Below are 24,245 nucleotides of genomic sequence, written 5' to 3'. Positions count from 1 at the left end.
TAGGTGGGAAAAAGTAAATCCATACACCAGAAGCATTAAGTTTGGCATCAGGGATGAACACATTTTGAACAAATAAACCTTTATTTTACATTACAAATACTTTTAATTGCCATAATGAAGCAATATATACAGAGGGTGCAAAAAGAATGTATACGCATTTTAAGATATGGAAAAAATTATTGAAATTGTAATACTCAATGTATATAGATAACACAAGATGAATAAAAGTCACGTTTGACCTCTGCAATTACAAGAGGTGCTCAAAGTGGTTACCATCAGCATCCAGATACTTCTGATTACGGTGTACAACGTTGCTAGAGCAACGTTGACCAAAGTGTCCACTTGTATACATTTTTTTGGCACCCCCAGTACTTGTGCTTCACAGTTCTCAAGGTGGTATGAAATTCCAATGTTCTAAGCCACATCCTAAAAAAACAAACAGCCAGGAAAGGCAATGGATTCTTGCTGAATCCATGGGCAATGTCTATGACAGAAGCTTTTATCCTCAGGGCTACACATAATGTCCATGTATTTGTAAGTAAAATTGTTCTATTGTTTTTCTGCAAGTTCGTTTCTCCAGACTACTTCACAGGGTAAATAATCAGGATTAGAAAGCTGGTGCATATTATTACAGATCTTATTCTACACACAAAATAATTTAAAAATCCAGTATTTGTATACAAATTGTTTTGTATGTGCACTTTTCCCAGGAAGACAGATTGCAGTTTTTTCCAGATTTTTAAGGGCTCCATGACCCAAAAGAGATAGGAACCAGACTGAAAGTTTCTTACCTTCAATGAGCTGAAAAAATTCTTAGATTTTTACTTTAGTACTATAGGTATCAGAAGAGGCCCAAAAATATCCACTTTTATTTCTATGATGTACACCATGAAATCTAACACATCTAACACATATGTATGTCTACATATATATGTAACATTACAGCTGTGCACCCATTTCTGACAGTCTCCTTCTAAAAGAACTTCTCTTGTTAAAACCACTCCTCCCAACCCTTCTCTCCCCAGCAAGGCTCAGCCCTTGGTGATCATCTCTGTGCTCTTTTCTCCAATATTCCAGGTATTCTACTGCCTTTAGGTCATTACATGAGCTGTTCCCTATACCTAACATGCTCTCGCCAGATAGCTACAAGGCTTCCTTCCTTACCTTCAGATTTTACTCAAATTTCACCTTCTCTGGGAAGCCTTCAAAGACTGCCCTAACCTTGTGACCCTCTTACTCTCTTATTCTCCTTCCCTGCCTTTTCTCCATTAACACATACGTGATACATCTACATGTTTACTGTCTCTTCATAGGCTATTAGTTCGCTTCCAGATTGTGACTGTTTTCTCACTTTTTGTTGATATACTGCTTCAATCTTTAAAGTATTCCCATAGTCAACAGATTAATGTTCTTGTTAAGGCAGTGAATCTGTCTTTTAATAACCTGGCATAAACAAAAACCCTGTAGGGACCAACAAGAGATTGCTTTGTTCTTTGGATATCATCTTTATTTACAAAAAAAAATTTTTTTTAAAGACAGACATTTTGAAAAGTAGCTGTTTAATAAAGATGTCTGAAGCACTTCAATACCACAGATCCTATCAATCTATTACACAGATCATAATAATCTAATTTTATTCCCACTGCTTTGAGGGGAAAAAACAAAGGAGCTCATGGTCCTATAGCTTTTTATAAAACACCCTCCACGTCTGCTAAAAAACTCCCCTTACATTACATTACAGTCGTTTAAGTGTGTTTCCTACTAAAATGTGGGCTTCTTGAAGATAATAACCATATTATTTATCATTCCTTCAGCATGATTCTTGATATTGAATACTCAGTATTTACAACTTGGTCAACAAAAAAGGGGAGAGAGAGTACAACAAAGGTTTTCAAAGACTAAATAAGAAACAAGGATTATACATTTAGGTTTAAGCAAAAATGTCAGGAAAAAGGAAGGACTGGTTTGGTTCCCAAATCAATCCAGTTTTATTTTCCCATTTTAACACAATAAAGAGACAGTTCCATTTTCGAAGAAATTAACTTTTATTTGAAAGGAGACTACTTTTCCCCACACATATCCTCTAAGGACTCTATACTATACAATAGCCTGCTTAACCATTGTCCTAACACCAAAATTTCTAACAGCAAAGTATACGATTGCTCTAAGTAATAAATAATAAAGGTTGTCCTTCAATGATTAAGGGAGTACTTCAACTTCAATAAATTCAATACAAAAAACACACTTTTAAGTTTGTAAATTTTAACAGATGTATTTTAAATACAACATGTTTTATAGGCGTTCACAAGCTTTCCATTTTTAAAAAGTGACATAATATTCAGGGTTCAAAAATTCCATTCTTCAAAAGAAATGACCAAGTGTTTTCTTTTATAGCTTCAAACTTTCTGCATTCAACTATTTGACTGCTCCATGCCACCCCTGACAAATTTGACATGACTGAACTACTTTATGTGTTACTATCTTCCCCAAAAGAAAGTTAAAAAAGGAGTTCACTGTAAATGCAGACTTCTAATAGTGTCTAATACAGTATCTAACACAAAAGAAGCTTTAAAAAGATTTCTTTCCTCATTTAATTAGCCAGTTTATTTTCTATAAAAGAAGGAAAAAAAAACCCCCAAAAAACAAAAACAAAAACAAAAACAAACCCCAAACAACACACCATTTACAAAGCATAACATTGGGAGCTCCTTTTTTTACTCAAGATGTTAAACTACTCAAAATGACAGTTACATCTTTAAGAGAATAATAAAAGGGGTGGAAAACAGCACTCCGACTGACAAAGTGTAGATGCTAAATAAACCAGAGTTTTTTAAGGGTTCTTTTTAAGATATAGGAAGGATTAGAGAAATCCAGAATTAAACAACAAAAGAGAAAGAGAGAAAAGATAAACATGTCCTCAACTGCAACCATTCTGTTTATCAATAGCGTCCTGAAAAAGGGAAAAAAAAGGCAAAATGAGTTATAGTTTGACTTGCCTGTCCTTTTCCCAACTATCAACAGTCACCACACACCCCAATTTTCTACAATCAACCATTAAAGTTAGAGATAAAGTTCTTAATGCTACAAAAGCACAAGAGCACATACGTGGGCTATAGGAACGAGATCTTGATCGTGATCTGTATCGACTATAGTAAGGAGATGGTGATCTTCTTCTGTAGGAAATAAAAGATTACTTAGCATACACATAATCCACTGAAGTAGATGAAAATAAAAATTTCCCATCATGCAAATAACGGACCCAAGATAACTTTTAAATTCTTCGTGTGCAAATGATACTTAAACAGTAAGTAAATGCCACAACAATTGGCAAATACAGATAATTAACCTGTTCACAGCCTTTGAGATAATTTCTTCCTACTTTCTCAAGAAAGCATCATATAAAATCTTTTAAATATTTTTATTAATACGTATCAAACATCAATTAAAAGTGCCAAATACTACTATCACCTAATTCAGAACAGAAATCCCAAGTTAAAACATTACCTGTACCGGTAATCATAGTCTTCGTATCTGTCGTAACCACGCTCATACCCTCTCTCATAGTAAGAGTCTCGACGCCGGCCGCCTCCACCACCTCCACCGCCCCCACCGCCGCCGCCGCCTCCACCGCCACTACTGCAGGAAAATGTAAAAATGTCACATCAGTGTGAAAGATTATTCTGCAATGTCATTTAATACAAAATGGTACTTTAAAAAAATAAAACAGAAGAAGGAGGCAAGATAAGGGAGAAAGGAAATCCTGTCATGCCAATTACCTCCATGTCTTAGCTGGGTAACGCCCATGGTATTCTGCTACGGCTTCCTATTCTTTACAGAAACAACCAGGGATGATTTCAACTCTCTAAACTACAAACTGTTCTTATTAATGCACTACCCAAATCAATAGGACTTTACAACAAGGTAAAAATGACTGTGCAGGAAAACAATACTAAAATGCTAAGATGTGTGTCCTTACGACTAATTCAAAACAATTTAAAAACATCAAAAATTAAAAAGTAACCAACCCTAAACAGCAAGAAATGAACTACCTTACAGTAAGGTCCAGCACTAAAACAATTTCAAGCTCTAGTGTTTAAAGCTTTGGCAGTGAATTTAAACTGAGCCCTCTTTCCCTGCTGTGTTCCCAACTCATCATAGGGGCACTTGTTCACTTTAGTTTGCCAAATCCTACACTGTCCCCAGTCAGCTTTTAGATGAAACTCTATATTCCTTCTTTCATTCTTAAGACATAAATATTGTCTTTAGTTGTATTAAAACAAACAAACAGAAAAAACCACACACACCATAAAAGCCTCCGTTTATGTTCTACACAATGTGAAAGCTGGCTTTTAAAAAACAAACAAACAAAAAACCATGCTAATTATCAGTAAAACCCCTCCCTATACAGAGGTTTCCAAGGTCACATAAGACTAGAAAGAGAATACTTTCTTAAGAGCATACAATATTTTTCTAGCATCTAATTTTTCTATTTTTATAGTACCATAAAAGGGCCAGAAATGCACTTCATTATTTTTATTTACTCCTTGCTCGAATATGTACGTCCACACACACATATTCACACGAGCATATGTACATATATGTGCAGTTGACCCTTGAACAACATGGGACTGAACTGCGCAGGTCTCCTTACACATTGACTTTTTTCCCAGTACAATACCTGTACTGTTTTTGATCTATGGTCGGGAGTGTGAGGACGCAGAGGGCTGACTGCATGCACCGATCCATGCCACGTTACATAAGGCACTTGAGTATCTTTGGATTTTGGTATCCTTGGGTTGGATCCAATCCCTGGTGGATACTAAGGGACAACTAAGTTTTTGGGGAATCAAAAGTTATACATGGCTTTGACTGTGTGGAAGTTGGGGTCCTTAACCTCCGAGTTTGTTCAAAGGTCAACTGTATATATAAAAACTAAAGAAACTATATACAAATTAAATAACTTTCAATTTTAATTATAGGAAAAATCATTTTATCTTTTGACCCATCAAAATTTTGTAGCCATTTCTGATGGATTTCTGGCTATAATAATCTAGCTTCGGAAACTTGAAATCTTACTGAGTTGGTCGGCCCATGTAGATGCCTGGTGTAGGTGTGTGGGCTCTCTTGGTGATAGAATAATCCACACGAATTCTTCTACCGTCCAGCTCCATTCCATTTGCTCTTTCCATAGCCTTTAAAGGAGAATAGGCGTAGAATGTCATGCATAATTCACCAAGGAGAAACTACCAAAATTGTAACAAATTTAACACATTTTCCATTCAAAATTTCAAAACTTAAAATTGGGATAGTGGGCCAGCCCGGTGGCTTAGGGAGGTTGGAGCTCCGTGCTCCTAACTCCGAAGGCTGCCGGTTCAATTCCCACATGGGCCAGTGGGCTCTCAACCACAAGGGTGCCGGTTCAACTCCTGGAGTCCCACAAGGCATGGTGGGCAGCGCCCCCTGCAACTAAGATTGAACACAGCACCTTGAGCTGAGCTCCCGGATGGCTCAGTTGGTTGGAGCGCATCCTCTCAACCACAAGGTTGCCGGTTTGACTCCCGCAAGGGATGGTGGGCCGCGCCCCCTGCAACTAGCAACGGCAACTGGACCTGGAGATGAGCTGCACCCTCCACAACTAAGACTGAAAGGACAACTTGAAGCTGAACGGCACCCTCCACAACTAAGACTGAAAGGACAACAACTTGACTTGGAAAAAAGTCCTGGAAGTACACACTGTTCCCAAATAAAGTCCTGGTCCCCTTACCCAATAAAATCTTAAAAAAAAAAGGGATAGGATCTTACACATTAATCCCTGCTGGATGCATGTCAATAGTATTGACTTTTCTAATGTACATATGGACGCTTAACTGGCCTGTGATAGAAGACTGGGGGCAGCGGCAACAGCCATAGAGAAAGAAGGAACTACCCAACTCAGGGAAGCCCGCATAACTCTGAGGCTGAAGTAATTAATTTCAATCTGGGCAAATCAAAGGAGAAACCACAATTCAGCTGACAAGTCTAAACTAGTCAGGACATTCCTTAGGCAACACACTGCCACCTAGTGAACTCCAAATATAAAGGAACCTTGAAATCTGTCAGTAAGTGCTCTTAAGGTCTTTGTATCTGCATTCACTTTCCCCATCAGTTTGCCCTTTGACACTAATACCAATAAATTCAATAATACTTCAACCACTTTAAAAAATCTGCAAGAAGTTCTTTGGAACTAAGTTGCCATTTTCATTTTATTTTACCGAGAAATAAACCTGGGGGAAGAGGTATCAAGAGATAGGACAAACAAGTTTCGTATTAAAACACTGTGATATGGTTCACTTCGAACATTTACTTCAGATCAGATATCCTGGTATTTCTAAATTTACACCTTTTTCCCTTAATTGAGAACAGGAATAAACAAATCACAAATGTAGTAGTCTCCCTTAACTGCAGTTTTAGTTATCCAATCAACCATGGGACAAAAATATGAAATGGAAAATTCCAGAAATAAACAATTTAAAACTAATTGTGTGCCATCCCTCTCAGGATGTGAACATCCTTCTGTCCAGCATATCCACACTGTATAAAGCCACCCTGCGCCCACTAATCATTTAGTAGCCATCTCTGTTGTCAGATCAACTGTAGCAATGACAGTGCTTGTGCTCAAGTAACCCTTATTTTACTTAATAATGGCCCCAAAGCACAAGTATAGCGATGCTAGCAATTTGGATTTGCCAAAGAGATGCTGTATAAAGTGCTTCCTTTAAGTGGAAAAGGTGAAAGTTTGGTCCCATTAGTGGTTTCAGGCATCCACTGGAGGTCTCGAAACATATCCCCCACAGATAAGAGGGGACCACTGTAAGTTAACACTAAAAACAAAACAAAACCATAATACTGACAAAACATTGGAGTGCCTATTAGAATGTCTATTACATAAATGTAATAACATTTATTTACAACCTGAGGCATTATTTTGTTAGAATTAGCCAGGTTTTTCAAGCTCACCACTATTAACATTTTGAGATTGCTAATTTTAAGTTGTGGGCGCTATCCTGTGCTCTGTAGGATGTCTAGTATTATTCCTGGCCTCTACCCACTAGATGCCAATAGTCTTTATTATTTTTAAAAGATAGGTAACATTTATTATTATTGTTTATGTTACAATCAAGCACTCTTGATGCATAAAGCAATAATGACCTACATATCCAAATGTCACATGGAAAATGGTACAAAAAATGCCAGTACTTGCCATTTCTTAAGGTTTGACAAAAACCTTAACAATGAGCCTCAAATTGCTTAAAATGGAGTTTTCTAACTCAATTGTGATCAATTTTTAGTATAGAGAAAGCAGCCTACTGCTTCTTTCACACTACACTACCTAATACATTAGAACAGCACTATTTTAAATCACCAACATTGATTAGGATCATTCTGTTAGGCAAATTAAGAATGGCACTAAATAAAATGAAAATGTACCAATTCTTCTCATGTATTACTTTTCAACTATAGAACAGAATGATAAATGAATACTGAGAGAATAGAAATACAAAGCTCTATATCTATACACAGGCAGCTAATTAGACACAAAATTAAACAGATTAAATCTAAATACCGTAATTCTAAAAAGTGAATATAATCATCTGCTTGGAGCACTAATAAGGCTTATTCAAAAGAAAACACACACTTCATTTTTCCCCATTAACTCAGAAAGTGAAACTGGCCATTCCAATTGTAACACTGAAAGGCAGAGTTTGAATCAAGAATGAAAAAGGACATGATGTTTATGGAACTGCAAGTCTGTTAATCAACCTTTAACAGTAACTCAATATTCTAATCATGCACATTAGAAAATTTTCCAATTGACACAATTATAAAACCAAAATTACCTCCTTTGAGTCATCTATTCTCTCAAAATAAACAAACGCAAATCCTCTTGACCGTCCAGTTCGCTGATCATAAACCACATTGACGCCACTCAATGGTCCATACCGAGAAAATACTTCACGAAGATCTCTCTCTGTTGTGTACAAACTGAGGCCAAACACTCCAAGACAAGTGTTAGGATCTGGATTCGCCTATTGAGTAAAGAGGTCATTTCATTTTAAGCTCCAAATTAAAATAAAAATTAAAACAGAAATACTTTGCTTGAACACGTCACCCAATATACAAAGACTATATTATTTCAAGTGACTTGGAAATAAGAGGGAAAAAAACTAGATGAGCCATGTCCTACAGTTCATAATACACCCAGGCCTTGGCTAGAATATACTTCAGGTTGTAGCCTGAGTAAAAACAATCCTACTCTCTAGCCCAGCAATTTGCAGAATTCATCCAAGAATTCACCCTTAGTTTAATGCCGTATTTTTAGCTTATCAAAATGTTTTACATCCCTTATAGATTTGTACTTAATCTGACTTTATCTGTAATTGCTGATTATACTGCCATTCCCCATTTTTATTCTTTAGCAGACTCCAGCAGTTAAATAATACAGTATCACATAAGCACAGGATAGAAGTTAAACACAGGAACATTAAGAATCCAGAGCCTGCTTGAAACCTGGGCTCTGCCAGTTAGCCAAAAAGCAAATAAACCTCAATGTCACATATGCAAGATTTGATTTCCCTATCTACACCATGGTAACTTACCTTACAGAGCTGTTAAGAGTATTAAATGTATTAAAGAACTTCTCACAATGCTCAATACTACAAGTGCTAACTATGAGGTGTGATAAAAAAAATATGGTGAATGTTTAAATAAAAAAACAACTGATTACAGTAGAAGACACATTGTCATTAATCCCCCTCAAAACACTCCCCCTTGCTTCAAAAACTTATCCCATCATTCTTGCTACTTTCTGAAGCAGTTCTGGAAGTTCTCTCTCATGAGTGTCTTCAGTTGCGCCATCATGGCTGCCTCAATGTACTGAATCGATTCACGTTTACGTTTCATGGTCATTTTGACTTTGGGGAAGAGCCAGAAGTTGAATGGTGCCAGATATGGTGAATAAGGACACACTGTTGTGTTTTTTTTTTTTTTTTTTTTTAAGATTTTATTGGGGAAGGGGAACAGGACTTTACTGGGGAACAGTGTGCATTTCCAGGACTTTTTTCCAAGTCAAGTTGTTGTCCTTTCAATCTTAGTTGTGAAGGGTGCCATTCAGCTTCAAGTTGTTTATCCTTTCAGTCTTAGTTATGGAGGGCGCAGCTCAGCCCCAGTTCCAGTTGCCGTTGCTAGTTGCAGGGGCCGCAGCCCACCATCCCTGCAGGAGTCGAACTGGCAACCTTGTGGTTGAGAAGACACGCTCCAACCAACTGAGCCATCCGGGAGCTCGGCGGCAGCTCAGCTCAAGGTGCCCGTGTTCAATCTTATTTGCAGGGGGCAGAGCCCACCATCCCTTGCGGGACTCGAGGAATTGAACTGACAACCTTGTGGTTGAGAGCCCACTGGCCCATGTGGGAATTGAACTGGCAGCTTTCGGAGTTAGGATCATGGAGCTCTAACCGCCTGAGCCACTGGGCCCGCCCCCACTGTTGTTTTTATTTGACAGAAATTGCCACATACCAGAAGCAATGTGTGACACGGAGCCTTTCCATTGTGATCACCGAGTGCCACCCAACGGAAACAGAGGGCTCTTCAGTGGGGGGTGAGGGGTTGGGCCGAAAGCAGCGCGTGGAACCTTACAGTGTGTGACAAGTTTCAACTTGTTCAGTGTAGTCAGTCGGGTGTGAGCTATTGTTGAGAGGTGTGTTTTAAAGTGTCCCATAAATCATTCTCCATCATGATAATGCTCCGTGTCACACATCACTTCTAGTACAGCAATTTCAGTCAAATAAAAACATTATGGTGCTTCCCCATCCACCTTGTTCACCGGATCTGGCACCGTGAGACTTCTGGCTCTTCCCCAAAATCAAAATGATTCAGGACATCAAGGCAGCCATGACAGCGCAACTCAAGACACGAAAGAGGACTTCCAGAAGTGCTTCAGAAAGTGGCAAGAACGATGGGGTAAGTGTGTTCGAAGCAAGGGGGAGTATTCTGAGGGGGATTAATGGCAATATGTCTTTTACTGTAATAATTTTTTTTTAAATTTAAACATTCACCGTATTGTTTGATCATATCTTATATTACTACAGTTTTCGGTATTTCCTTGTTGCCCACCCCCATAAAACTTTTTATCTCAATATTCTCAACTCAGTTTATGCTTTTCATTTTAATTCTTGGAACATACCGTTTCTTCCCAAATTTCGTCTCTTTTAACTACTCAAAAGTCAAGAAAATATACTTAAGTGCATGTAAACAATATTCATACACTCAAGGATGTTTCTGAAACACCACCTTTAAACAATGGTTTTGCTCTCATAAAAGCAAGATATTATGCCATGACTAAACACACATGAAAGACAAAATAAGTTTTCATCGACTTTTAAAAACCACATACCCTGCTGCCTGTATGTCTTCTCCGGTTAGACATTGGAGAATGACTCCGGCTCCTTCGACGCCGGTATTCTGGTGTGTATGACCTACTTCGAGAGCGTCTCCTATGAGAGTGAGAATGGGATCTGGATCGAGTGTAACGTCTGTGAGAATGCCTCCTTGACCTCGACCTTTGTGAGAAATAAATTTAGGTGAAAATACTGAAACCAAATGGTCAACGCCAAGGATCTACACATACATATATCCCTGCTTATTATTCTCAGCTCCTTTCTCCTTTCTGAGGAATCGCTATTCCTCCTCTTATTCTCTTAATCACTACAATATTCTCCTGTTCTCAGTCTATCCCTTGTACATTCAATCTCTTCACCTTAGCTTACAAGCACGTTAAGGCTCTACTTTCTTTAAAAAGAAAAACAACAACTACCCTTGGGAATGAAATTCTGTAATATTCAGCGTGGATGAACCTTGAGGACATTATGCCAAGTGAAACAAGTCACAAGAAAACAAATACTGTATGATTCCACTTATATGAGGTACTTAGTAGTCAAAATCATTAAGACAGAAAGTAAAATCGTGGTTGCCAGGGGCTGGGAGAAGGGGAGAATGGGAAAGTCATTGTTTAATGGGGATAGAGTTTCAGGTTTACAAGAGATGAGGAGTTACAGAGATGGATGGTGGTGATGGTTGCACAACAATGTGAATGTATGGAATACCACTGAACTTTACACTTAAAAATGGTTGGCTAAATTTTGTGTGTACTTTACCACAAAAGACAATGAATCACCAACCACCTACCATTACCACAATAAAATCCTTTGACTGAATCACTTACCATCTTCTCAATATTGTTCTAGATTCCCTTTACTGTTAAGTATCATTTCCTTTCCAATCTTTCTTTTAGCCTGCTGCAATCTACCATCTACTAAATTAATTCATCAACCTAAATGTCCAACTAATCTAAGTCTTCATTTCTGTTTTTGTCTTCATTTTTTAAAGCTTTCTGCAGCATGTCACCCATCTCTCCACTGCCAATCCCCTAGTTCATCTATCTGATTTCTAGTTGCTCTCAACCAGTCCTCTTTCTTTGCCTATTAATGCAACAACAATTTCTTATTTACTATTCATTATGACCCATCCTTAACTAAACACCTAGACCAGTAGTGATGACAGCTATACAAAATAACTTCTATAAGGCATTCAATAAATGTTATAAAAGCTAAGGGCCAGAAAGTTTAGAAAGAGAGCACATGGGTGTAGGGAAGAAAAATGAGGGACGGCTGTTCAAAACAAAGAAGGCTAATAATAAAGCGGGGAGGCTTAACAGACTTTGCTAGGTAGACAGGGGAAAAGTGTCCTAGGAATAGCAAGAGCAAAGGTTCCTTGGCAAGAAGACATGGAGATGTAATCAGAGGATTGCAAAACAGTACAATCTGCAAGGAATTAGGATACTTATAAAGGAAGTAATGAGAGGGAAGATTGGAGAAGGACTGAGACAACATTGTGTAGAAGCTTGAACATCAAGCTGAGAGTACATATTCATTGAAGGTTGCAAACAATTAAAGGCTTCTGCGTGGGAATGAAAACAATAAAATGAGTGGCCTATTATCTAAAAGAAATTAATCATTTGGGAGGTGGAACGAGGTATGTATGAAGAAAACATATTTGCGCAAGAATACCAAACAGGATATTTCCCATTTTCTTTAGATTAATTTACAGACTTAATTTAAAAAATAAAAACATTAATAAGAAAATTGGTCATTTAAAATATTAATTGATACTTTTCAAATAGTAATGAAAGGTGAGACATTAATTGAAAACCCTTCAAGAGTGTCTATCTTTTCTCTAATCAGGTAGCAACAAGTATTATGAAAAAAAATTAAGGAAATAAAAAGTGTTCGTGCTACTTAATGTTTTTGGGTGACAAACGGGTAGAGAAGTAAATCAAGTGATAAGAGAATAGCTAAGGGAAGAAATTCTAGGCTGAAGTCAGCAAATGCAAGGTCCTTAAGTGAAAATACGCTCACTTCTGTTTCTATACCCAAATTCTATTCAGTGGTATTCTGCACATGTGCATTTAATTAAACAGAATGGTTAGTAAATCAAAGCACTGGGCTTGATACAATACAGAAAAAGATATAGCTATGGACCTCAAGAAAAGTCCAGTCTTTTAACCGATTCTTCTGTCTCATGCCCCCATGCAAGCAGACTCTACTCAAAAACATAAATTATGTCTCCATTCAAAAAATTACAATGACTTATCAAACTAACTGCCCAGGCTGCTTTTCCTTACCCCAATACACCTGAGACATCTGATACAGTGAACCTTGCCGGAGTTTACTAGAGTTTTTGTTGTCAGGGGAGATGGTAGGGGTAGGGACTCTGAATCACCCAGGGATTCCCCACCATGCACCCCATATTACATCTGACCAGAATTCTACCCTAAACCTACTAAGGTCAGAATCTTCAGATATAGGATGTAGCTGGAATGTCAATCTTGAAAAAGCTTCTCATATCATTCTGATAACCAGTACAACATACATAACACATACTTCAACTTCCTCTGCACTAAATTACACGCCAAGTCTCCAATGGAGAAAATTATCTTTTTGTTGTGCAAATATTATTGAAATAAAACCAAACACTAATCCTTAAATGCAAAGTACATTTAAATCAATTGACGTATTTGTTTTAATTGGGCTTAGCAATGACTCTACCTTTAAGTCGTTATCTAGAACATATTATTTCTAAACTCTACAATTTGAGAAACACTACGTGATTGTGTGTCTTTGCTGAAATTTGTATACAATCCCGCAGCAAAACTGAGGGATTTAGCAAAAACCATTTTGCCCTGAAAAAGCCAAGGAAAGCATTTTAAGTATTACTTTAAAAACACATACCTGGATTTTGATCTTGATCGAGAATGGGATTCAGAATGTTTGGAAACCCTTGATGGACTACGAGATCCTGACCTGCTCTCCGATTTTACACGAGCAGGAGTTCCAGGTGGAGATTTTGACTGAGAGCGAGACTCCTAACAAAGAAGACAGTATTACAAATGGCACTGGTCACGCAGGTGCCTAACACCTAACATTTAAAGTACCGTAATTATTTATATTGATTGCTCCTGAAAAACAAATGGTTAGGCAACACCCTCCAGAAAAAATTTCAGCTCATTAATAACCCAATGTTAATACTGCTAACTGTCCTCAATAATTCCCTACTTGAACCAGAGCACCAATTCTCTATTAACTAAGTAATCATGCAAATTCATCTACAACTTGATCATACAGACACTGGAACATAAACCATACATTTACTTAACCTAGGACCCATTCATTCTTCCAGATTCTTTTAATTCTACTTCACTCTTGCTTTCTACTTCTCTTCATTCTTCATTGAGTTTTTCATTTTTCATACTTCGTGTATTCTTCCCCAATTCAAACAATTCAAAATAGCCTTAAAAAAAATATTCAAGTGCTTCTATCTGACCAATCTTCTGTTCAATTTTTTCCCCCATTCAATTTTAATTTTCTGATCTTTAATACTTTTCATTAGCCTTCTTTTATCTTGATTTATCTTCCACATTCTTGGAAAAAACTCTTCAATTTCTTCACGAACATTAACCTTAATGGAAAAAGAACATTTAGTATATTTAAGCACGTGGGGATTATAAAACTCTGCTGGAGTTCAGAATGTTATCTACCAAATGGAAAAGCCAGCAGGTAAAGTGCAAATAACTAGTTAATTTAAAAAAACAATTTTATAATCTTTAAAATTGTTCAAAAGTCTACTTTCTAAAAATTAAAGAGAATTTACTGAATTTCTCTAAATGTTTTTACCATACTCTTCACCCTCCTCCCCTTTCATGTTTCATCCTAATTCCTAAAATGTGAACAATTTTAATATAGTTAATTCAAGCATAAATCTAACATTAACTGCAATCCCCCCACCTATGCTTTACATTTTCACTAATTTATAACCTGAAGATTCTTAGTGATCTTAAAATAATCTTCCACTAAGCCATGCTAAGATATCAAAATATATATAGTTAAAGCAAAGCATCCTAGGCTGAAGTATCTGTACACACCCATCTGAACTCAAACATTATAGGACACATGCTGAGGTTCAAAGAAGTAGAAAAAATTAGTAAAATTATGAACATCTCCCAATTTTGTTTGACCACTATCTTTGCTCACTCTGACGTAACCAGAAAAATATGTTCTGAAGTAAAAATAAGCATATTGAAAAATGGGGAAAGCATGAAATTCTTCAAATTTCCCCTTTGGCTTGTAAATTCCTTATGTATGTATTTTTGCAACTGTGTCATTTAAAAATTCTGTATTATCCATGATGTATCATAATGTACAAGAAGTCATTACAAAATTAGTAACGTGGGCTTTCTTTTTTGATCCCACCTTTTTGTTCAGTTTTTGCATATTTTATGCAGCTGTGAATATTTGTACTCCCCTCAGTGACTACATCCTATACCAGAAAACTGACTGGCTTCTGAAAACGTTGAATACAAATCAAAACTTTCCAAATCAATTAATTTAAAACTGATTTAAGTCTTCCTTTTTTTTTTTTTAATTTGACTGATACATGAGGCACCTATGACCAAAGTACAATGGACAATTTGGTTTCTCTCCCCATTTAAGCCTTGATTAGTAGTATAAATAATTATCCCAATTTCACACCAATTTTCATTTATGCCAGAAGATGACCATGCAACACCTAAAACTTTCCTTTGCATTTAATGGCAAAAGACTTATTTATCAAAAACTGTATACACTAATGCTGCCAAGCCTATTTACTTTTTCAGCGGAAAATAAAACTGAAATATATTGCTACCTTTCTGTTCAATATTAACCGTCCCCATTTAGCTACACACAGTAAGTCCTTCACCACATCTCACATACTCTCTAAATTCCTGGACGGATGCCTGCAGCAGGCACAGCAATACTCAATACTTAAACAAACAAACAAAGTAGGGCTAATTTGCTCATAATTGAAATCTCACACGCTGGTTCATCAGCTAAGATGATACAAGTATCTTCCCCTCTCACTTTTGGCTTTCCCTTCTATATAACAGATACACTGGTAAAACATTCATTTATGCTACTGTTGAATAGCAGTAGATGGAATAGGATCTATAAGTGTCACCACAACCCTGTTATATATACACGTATCAGAAGGTTTTGTGCTCTATGACATTGTAAAACCTTTCATTTGACTAGGATAGAAATCAAAATCTTACATTAAAACCCAACATTTATTCTTAAATGTTTATGTGAAGCTTTTTGTTATGGGATAAAAATTTTATGGTCCAAATACATGTGTATATTTGATTTTCAAGTCTTCCCTCATAAGCATAACTAACAGTTCAAAATTATTCAAGTGATGAAAATTACTTCTTAGGAATTAATGTAAACAAGGTAACTCAGTAACTTCTTAAAGTTTGAATCCCAGGTCTGGCATAGCAACATATTGGGGGAAAGAATGCAATTTTCCTTTTAGTTTGTTATGAAAGTATTAAGATATTACAAAATATCTTTTCAAAAGACATCAGCATATTTTTAAAGAAGGCTTGCTTTTCATTTTCCAAGGTGTCACAAATACCTAACCTCTTTTGTTGCCTCTCCTTCAATTTTGATACCAGAGAAAACTAAACCTGCATACATTTCTTCTTGGAATCATTAAAAGTTAAGAAACAGTCCTTTTTATTATTAGTTTCAGATGTACAAAGCAACAGTGACTAGACATTTACACCCCTCACTAAGTGATAACCCCACCAAGTCTACTACCCGTCTGACACCGTACAAACAAGCTATTACAGTACCATTGACTATATTCCCTATGCTGTATTTTACATCCTGTGACTACATATATTTTAAAATTACAGTTGATAGTATTATTTTATATTAGTTTCAGGTGTACAGTGTAGTGGTTAGGCATTTGTGAGAAACAGTCCTCTTAACTCCCCTTTAACTCCTATTAACCTCCCAAAACAATTTAGAGACTAGAGATGAATAAACTACAAATTTAAACTTTTAATTCTTCAGAATTATTTTTACTATAATACCTAAAAAATGGCCTGTCATAATAACTAGCAGTTAAGTCTTCACACAGAAAAGTAGTTGCATTAATATTTACCATTTTTAAGCAACTTATTTCTCAAAAGCTGGTACCAAATAAATACCATTTTTACTGAACTGTGCATTAGCAACCAGGCTACAATAAGCCCTTTATAGACAAATTCTAGTTTATCCTTTTCTACTTTTGACTTGTAACCAAATCAAATCATGAATTTTAATATAAATCTAACTACTATTAACCAGAAGCCAAGCAAAAAGTTCTCACAGTACAACCTGTTTAAATGATGTGTGTTTGTTCTTTTAACTATTCTTTATTATCAAGGTACCTATCTCTGGGGTTAGCTGAAGGACACAACCAAAAATAAAAAGGAGGGAGCTAACCATAAATATTAAAAGTATTCAATAAAGTAGTCTAAGAACCATGTTTCTTTTCTGTGTTGAAATACAGTTGTATTTTACACAGTGAAAATAACTATGTATTCCTTTAACCAGGAGAATGTATTATTAAATATATGCACACTGTCGCAGGACATGAACAACTACGCAAGCAATAACTGCCGTGTCTTTTAATACAGCTAATATAGGTGGAAAAAATTCCAACAATATACATGTGTAATACTTAAAGCCCATTAAATAAACACATAAATCAATATAAATACTATACTGTAACCAATTCTAATATTATGGTAAGGCAAATTCTATGCCAAGTAATAGTGCCAAGTTTACACAAATTCAAGTCTATATGAATGTAGTATAAACTTTTAAAACAACCTTTTCCAAGTATATTTTCCTACTACTTTATGAAGTTGGAGCTCTATTTCCATAGAAATACACTCGTGCATTTAGGTAAACTGTATGTGTGTGTGTGGGGGGGTACTTACATTACTCAAATAACTTAATATTTATTGTACCAAGAACTTCACTCTCTAGGACCTGTGGGAAACCTGTGTTGACTCAATTCTTTAATTTCAGTCTACAGACAAGTTTTGCCTCCTTTCTCTTGAGTATGATAGACTTTTTCCTTTACAGACTCGAAGGCTTAATACGAGAAATATTCCCAGTCTCTTCTTAACCCATAGCTGCTACTAGAGCAATTCCTTAAAAAGAAAATACCAATTGCTCACAACAGCTATTTTAAAACAATAATTTCCCTTCTTTTGAGGTAGTATCGGAATGATGCATTCTAAATGAGCTTACAGTGGTCTTTGTATCTGCAAAGGCTCACTGGTATTCTAACACTGTGTCTATATGCTCTAAAGTTTCGAATAATTTTGGGAACGCTCAACAAAGAATTGGCGCTTATATGTATATAATCAAATTTAAACTCATGTCATATCTGTGAAATTACCTGTAAAATTTATAATATTTTGTACAAGTTTAATTTAAACGTGGCTCATAAACCAGCCAGCTTATTTCATGATAAACTGTCATTTCCAAAAACCTAGTGTATAAGCAACAATTTCAAAGGTATAGAAAAGTTTATAAGGACTAAGATGTCCTCTTAGGTACATTAAAAGCCAACAGACAGCAGCTGAAAGCAAACTACTGAGAACCTGTTACAGAACTCTAGTTATGTTCTCATCTTCTAACGTCATGAAGTATTTATGAATCTTGAGTAAGACTACACGGCCTGAGTTCAAAGGAAAAATCGTAACTTTTCTTCTACCTCAGATTGGTTAGGCCTCCTCACTCAGACTTTTACTGAAAATCATGAAACAATAAGAAGTATACACAATAATACATGGTAGTAATTTAAAGGAGGTAGGGGAAACCACATTTCCTTTCATATTCCCCTCAAACTATTTACAGTGTTTACTGATTCTTCCCCCCCGTGATCTTTACCATTTTTCTCACCTCTACTCCTGTCCTGCTAAATCTGTTAGGACATATGAACAAATATCATTATTAACTCAGCATGTGAATATATACCTTTTTACAAAGGTCCCAGGGTTAGTTATTTAATGCCTAAGCATCCACTGAGACTACAAACAGAAAGTTTTCACACTGTCTGACAAGTTCTAGAAAACTATGCTGATTAAACATGGCCATTTCATACCTATGATATTACACCTGTTATACCAGGAGTAAATAACTTCAGTTCAATTACAAAATTAAGTCCATAAAGTTTACTTGTATTTTTTTAACGACTCATTCCTAAATATTTTAATCCTTTGATATTCTTTCACATCCCAATGCTATTTTATTCTCTCTTAGGAATAGTACATCCCATAAGCACCATGTATGTCAAATCTGTAAAGTTACAGTTATGTACTGTGGGTACAATTCATTGCATTGCTCCTTTTTAAAATCCTACTTTCTAGTTCTATTGAGCAAATTAGCACCCTTCGGTGAAAGAATTTTGAATATAAAAATCTTTGAGCATTAAAATATTTCTAGTTTACAAATTCTTTGCGTGAATAGTGGGAGTTTCTGATTACAAAAAAGCCATTAAAACAGGATGATAGTACTTAGTTTTAGGAAACTAAACCCAAGAAAATAAGACTGTCTCAAGTTTACTACAACACCTATTATAAGGAAGCCTTCCTCTTTTTGTAACAGGTTGATGTGATGAGAGGAAATTAAATTGCTGAAGAAGCTGAACTACGTTTTTTTAAAAAACTAAAGTGCTGACATACTTATCTGTAAAATAGGGATTCAATTTTATTTACATTATTTTTTTAAAAAGGAGGGGAGAGGGCAAACCTTTCTAGTACCCTCACACTTAAAATTTTCAGCAGAAAATTAAAAAACCCAGTTTAAGGACTTTTTTAAAAAAAGGAACAAGTCCCCAAGCTGGATTTTGAATGGCATAGTCATCACCCCTATTATTACAAATCAGGTGTCAGAGAATAAACCTTCCCCCATTTCTGCTGTTCATCAAAGTATTAACACACAAATTTTAATTCCAAATTGATACAGATGAATTTGTGTTTGGCTCTTCATTTATGACATCCAGTCAATAATCTCACATAGTAAGAAGAGGAACCCTAAGTAAGTCTAAAAAAAGTAGGAGCAAGCTCTCAAAAGGGAATAAGGAGTAATTTTCCTCTTCAACTATACTACAAAGCATAAGACAATTGTGGAATTATAAGCTGGATCACTACATGATGAAGAATCATTAACCTCCATTAAAAACACTGGGCCATTGTATTAGGAAAAAAATGGACTCAATGTTTTTTCTAAAGGACATTAAAATTTTTTGAGATCGAAATCCTAATTTTAGTTTAAGCTGTGAGAAGCGAATAATTCAGTTTTTGAAGATAATATGCAAAGTCATAGCTCCAGTGCCAACCTAACTCCCAGCTCTAAAAGACATTTTCACTTAAAATATCCCAAGAAACTGCTTTGATGACTCTATTGATTTTAAGGGCACCACTATTCTCCTGGATCCCTTAAAAATGTCTAATTTATTCTTTACATCCCATTGATATCCTGTTTAGATCAGAATTTTTATAATTCCCTTCCTTAAGTATTTCAACTGTGCCTTGCTGCTCCTCCTGTACCAGTCTATTCTTTGCTAAAATTCTTTTCGTTACACAATTCCCAGGATTAAGAATCCAGAAATGGCACCTTACTGCACACTGGATTAAGTCCGAATTCCTAAATCTAGAATTCAAAACCCTGCATATTTAGTCTGACTGCGTATTTAGTCAAATCTATCATCTCTCACTATTCCAGCAACCTACTAATTGTCACACCCATGTATTCATTTTCCTAATCATGAGATCCAGTGTAAGTTTTACATATTAGGTAAAGTTTTTCCTTTCCCATAGCTCACAAAACTGCTCAGGTCCATTTTCTGAATTCCTTATTAATTCTATCACACAGTACTTGATTATATACTTACTTTTACCCAGATTTGAGCTGTAAGTCATCTCAAATAGGACTTCAAGTTCTCTTTCCCTGAACACCTGGCCTTTTTAATAAAAAGGCAGCAGATGCTCAGCAGATTCACCACAGGCAGAAGGGAATTTTGGTTGGTTAACTCTAAGGGTTACTTAAAACTAAATTCAGTCAATTATATTTTGTTTCCTCAAGTTCTTTTACTCCAGTCCTTTAAAATGGAAGCGGCATTAATCTATAATAGAAAATTAAGCTCCCGTAACTGGTTTTTAGCAAAATCCATTAATGGCTGAGACACTGAAGTGCAGTGCACTCTTTTTAAAAAAGCCAATCAAAATATACACAGCATAGGTTAAGTATGCAGTGAGCAAACGACTGGGACTTTTACATCTCCTATTCCTGGCTACATGGTCTTTGGGTCTCAGTTTTTAATTTCTAAAATGGTAAGAGTACTCTAGCCCTTGGAAAAATTATTGTGAGGAGTAAATTAGAAAATACGTCATTTTTTTTGGGGGGTATAGATTCTAAAATTGTACAAAAGTAGGAACTATTACTGTTAGCCCAGTTTCTCTAATGTGTTCTACAATCTCTAGAAAGTTACCTTCTAATTCTAAATATTTTTTCAGTAAGATGGTGTTAATATGTGCATAGAAAATGAAATCTGAATACTGACCCGTCAATTTTTTCTCTATTTTAGTCAAGAGTTTGAAGTATAACAATTACTTAAACACTTCAAAAACATTATGTCAAAATCCTTTCTAAATGGTGATTACATTTAGATACAAAGAACACAAAAATTATATTCTGTAAAAACTTTTTAAACTGTGGTTTTGTGGTGAGATAAAAAGATCACTGTTCTTTAAAAACCAAAAGCACTAGTGAATTGCTTTAGAATTAAAAAAAAGGTAAAATACACCCTTAGAAAAGCTTCTGGCATTCTTCTAATTCTTTAACCAATTATGAATAAAGACAATTACCTCAACCTACAAAAAAAAGACATAATAGGTGAGTGTGGGCACATTCATTATTCAATCTGAGTTCATTCACACTAAAATACATTTTGGTATCACAGCGTGAAAAAATATTTTCCATGACCACAAACACTATTGGGGGGGAGATAAAAACCCCTTTTCTATTAAAATAAATTAATACCTACATACATTTTAGCTTACAATTGGGTGGAAGTCATCTATTAGGTGGGTAAAAGGATAATTATCTAGAACTTGCTCCATTCCTCCACTTGACTAATTAAAAAAATAAGAACTTAAAGGGAAACCAGGTCCCAAATAATCCTCTTCACTTCCTCACAAATCAAAACAAACATGAACAAAATTTTTTTTACAAGTTAATTGAAGGAAAAACTAATGGACTGCAGAATTCCCATAACTACCTAACATTTTCAAAACAAGCAGCAGTTTACCAGCATCAAGTGCTTTCATTACATGATTTAAAAAAGTTTCGTTGGGACAATAATCAATGAGCAGGTTCAACCATACTCATTTATATCTATGCTCCAGATTTTATTTTAAAAATCCAATCTTAAAAGTACTGAAAGTAGCCTTTTTGTTTCTAATCTCTTTAAATCTCTCTTCTCAAAAAGAACAAAAGCCCAAATCCACCTTCTTTGGTTTAACTGTCTAGTTCCAGGTGTTTATATTATGAGCTTTTAAAATAAAAAAAAAAAAAAAGCATTCCATCCAGCACACACCTTACGTGTTTTTTGATGCGTTTCCCCTAGTGACTAGAATACCAACAAAACAGCCAGAACAGCTGCCTGGAGATACCGTTTGCTTTTCTGGGTTTCACACTCACTTCCATTACGAGGGTCACTTCGGAAATATAACTCAAACGTTGATAAACGTCTAGTCCATTGAAGCTTACGATAATGTATCTTTGTGATGTTTATATTCACCCACCCCAAATAATGAAAACCTTTGAGCCCTCTTTGCTGAAGGATGGGTTGAGAAAAGAAATGGGAGAGGGCCTGAAATTGTCAGGTACCGTTTTGAGTTACAGAATAGCATAAACTGACTAGCTATTTTTAAAATACTGAGCCATGAAATGTGTTCAGTTATGTAAGATTAAGACAGAAGATTCCTGTTGCTTTTTTTTTTTTAACCGTAAAAAAACCTGTAAAGGAGCGGTCAGTTTTTAGATGAAAGGTCATAGGAAGAAAAGCATTAGAAGGTGAGAGATAGAGGGAAAAAGAACCCAACATCAAGGAATCAGAAAAATAAGGCGTTATAGCATTTCTACATTTTGAAATGAAAGGAAAGCAGAAGGGGCATTATAGTAGGGAACAGGGCTCCTTGCGTAGTTTTCCCCTCACAGCTCTCGTCCTAAGAACGCTTAAGGGTCGATGCGGTCGTTGACTAACCACTTCATTAGGCTCGTCCCACCTTCAACCTCAAGGCTTTCGCCTTTATAGACGCAACGCCGCCGGTTCCAACAGAGACGCGGCCGCTCACTGCAATAGAGAGCCAAGGAGACACAGGCCCCAGCTAGTCCCCAGCCAGCTTCTGCCCGCCCGGACGACAGCCCCGCGCACTTTCGATCCCGAGACCCTCTACGATGCTCGGGGTCGCCAGAAATGCCACCGCAGGAAGCACCTACCACTATCCGGTCGGAGGGGACCTCCCTGCCGTCTGCTCCCGCCCCACCGCGACGGGGACCCAAACCTCGGAACAGAGATAAGGAAGGCTCAGGGGTGGGAAGAATAGAGGGCGCGCTGCAGGGGGAATCGGACCCGGGAGTCCAGGCATCAGTCAGTCTCTAAAAAAGGGGGAGGGGGTCATCCGTGGTGTTTGGGGCAGGAGTGGAACCCAGAAGCCATCTTGGGATGTGAGGAAGCAACCGCGATGGCTCCAGAGGCTGCTCCCCAAAGGCCCCCGCAAAATTCCCGGCAACCCAGCCCGACCGCGCTCGTCCCCGTGAAACCCCGAGCATCGGGCCGCCGCCGAAGACGGCTCCCGCGGCTTTGTACTCACTCTGCCCTCGAAGTTGTTCTCCTCTACATCACTCATGTCGGCCAGGCGCTCCCCAGAATTAAATAAGAGACAAGTCTCGGCTTGAAGGCCTATGGCCTAATCAACCTGCTGACTGGACCGTGGGGAGAAGGAAAGAGCCGGCAACAACGGCCGCCACACTCCACTCCCACTCGGTCTCAGGGTCCTGCAAGATGGCGCCGTCGCCGCCAGAAATCTTCTGGCCTCGCTAGTGCGCAGCGTAAGGGGGCGGGACGTCTCTGTGACGTCAGGAGGCCCCGCCTCCCGCGATGCTTTGTTGCGGTCTTGGCGTAGCCGGCTGGATGGCGTGTGCTCCGAACCTCGTGCGTAGTAACCTAATCTCAAGCGTTGGCCTCCAAACTTCAGACTCCTTTCTAATGCATCAGTCCTTTTGTAGATGTTCAGTCACCAGATGAGCTTTTATTGACCTTGACTCCTTTATATAGATATACATATAGATATAGATATATAGATATAGATATATATCACCTCCTCTTTATCCACTTTTCCATCAAGAGATGCCCAAGCTGCCTTCACATCTTGGCTACTGTAAACAGTGCTGCAATGAACATATGCACGTACATGTCCCCTTGAAGTAGTGTTTTAGGTTCCTTTGGATAAATACCCTGAAAAGGGTTTACTGGGTCCTCATTGTTTCTTCTTATAGCCTTTTTTTTTTTTTTTTTTTTTTTTTTAAGGAGAGTGCAACTCACAGTAACCCATGTGGGGATCAAACCGGCAACCTTGGTGTTATTAATACCATGCTCTAACCAACTGAGCCACCCCTTTATAGCCTTTGTTTTAAAGTCTGTTTTGTCTGGTATAAGTATTGCTGCCTCAGCTTTTTTTCCCCCTTTTTCCCATTGTCATGAAATATCTT

The 24,245-nt window shown here is 36.9% G+C and overlaps 1 protein-coding gene across 5 annotated transcripts; it reads right to left on the bottom strand.

Moving 5' to 3' along the window:
• Positions 1–355: 355 nt before the first annotated feature.
• TRA2A (transformer 2 alpha homolog) lies at positions 356–23,566 on the bottom strand. Of its 5 annotated transcripts, none has more exons than XM_033088208.1 (9): positions 23,348–23,566; positions 13,737–14,049; positions 13,323–13,456; positions 10,430–10,595; positions 7,878–8,066; positions 5,077–5,192; positions 3,505–3,636; positions 3,106–3,173; positions 356–2,950 (listed from the first exon to the last, which is right to left on the bottom strand). In XM_033088208.1, exons 4-9 carry the CDS (start codon positions 10,460–10,462, stop codon positions 2,940–2,942), a joined length of 549 nt encoding a protein of 182 aa, XP_032944099.1. In that variant the 5' UTR covers positions 10,463–10,595; positions 13,323–13,456; positions 13,737–14,049; positions 23,348–23,566; the 3' UTR covers positions 356–2,939. The 5 variants fall into 5 exon arrangements, with proteins under 5 accessions (XP_032944099.1, XP_032944100.1, XP_032944098.1 ...); XM_033088209.1 differs by having other exon boundaries at positions 13,748–14,049; XM_033088207.1 differs by having other exon boundaries at positions 13,323–14,049.
• Between the last annotated feature and the right edge of the window lie 679 nt (positions 23,567–24,245).

Source organism: Rhinolophus ferrumequinum, chromosome 20 (genome assembly GCF_004115265.2).
Source record: "Rhinolophus ferrumequinum isolate MPI-CBG mRhiFer1 chromosome 20, mRhiFer1_v1.p, whole genome shotgun sequence".
Lineage (NCBI taxonomy): Eukaryota > Metazoa > Chordata > Mammalia > Chiroptera > Rhinolophidae > Rhinolophus > Rhinolophus ferrumequinum.
This window is presented reverse-complemented; position numbering and strand designations above follow the sequence as displayed.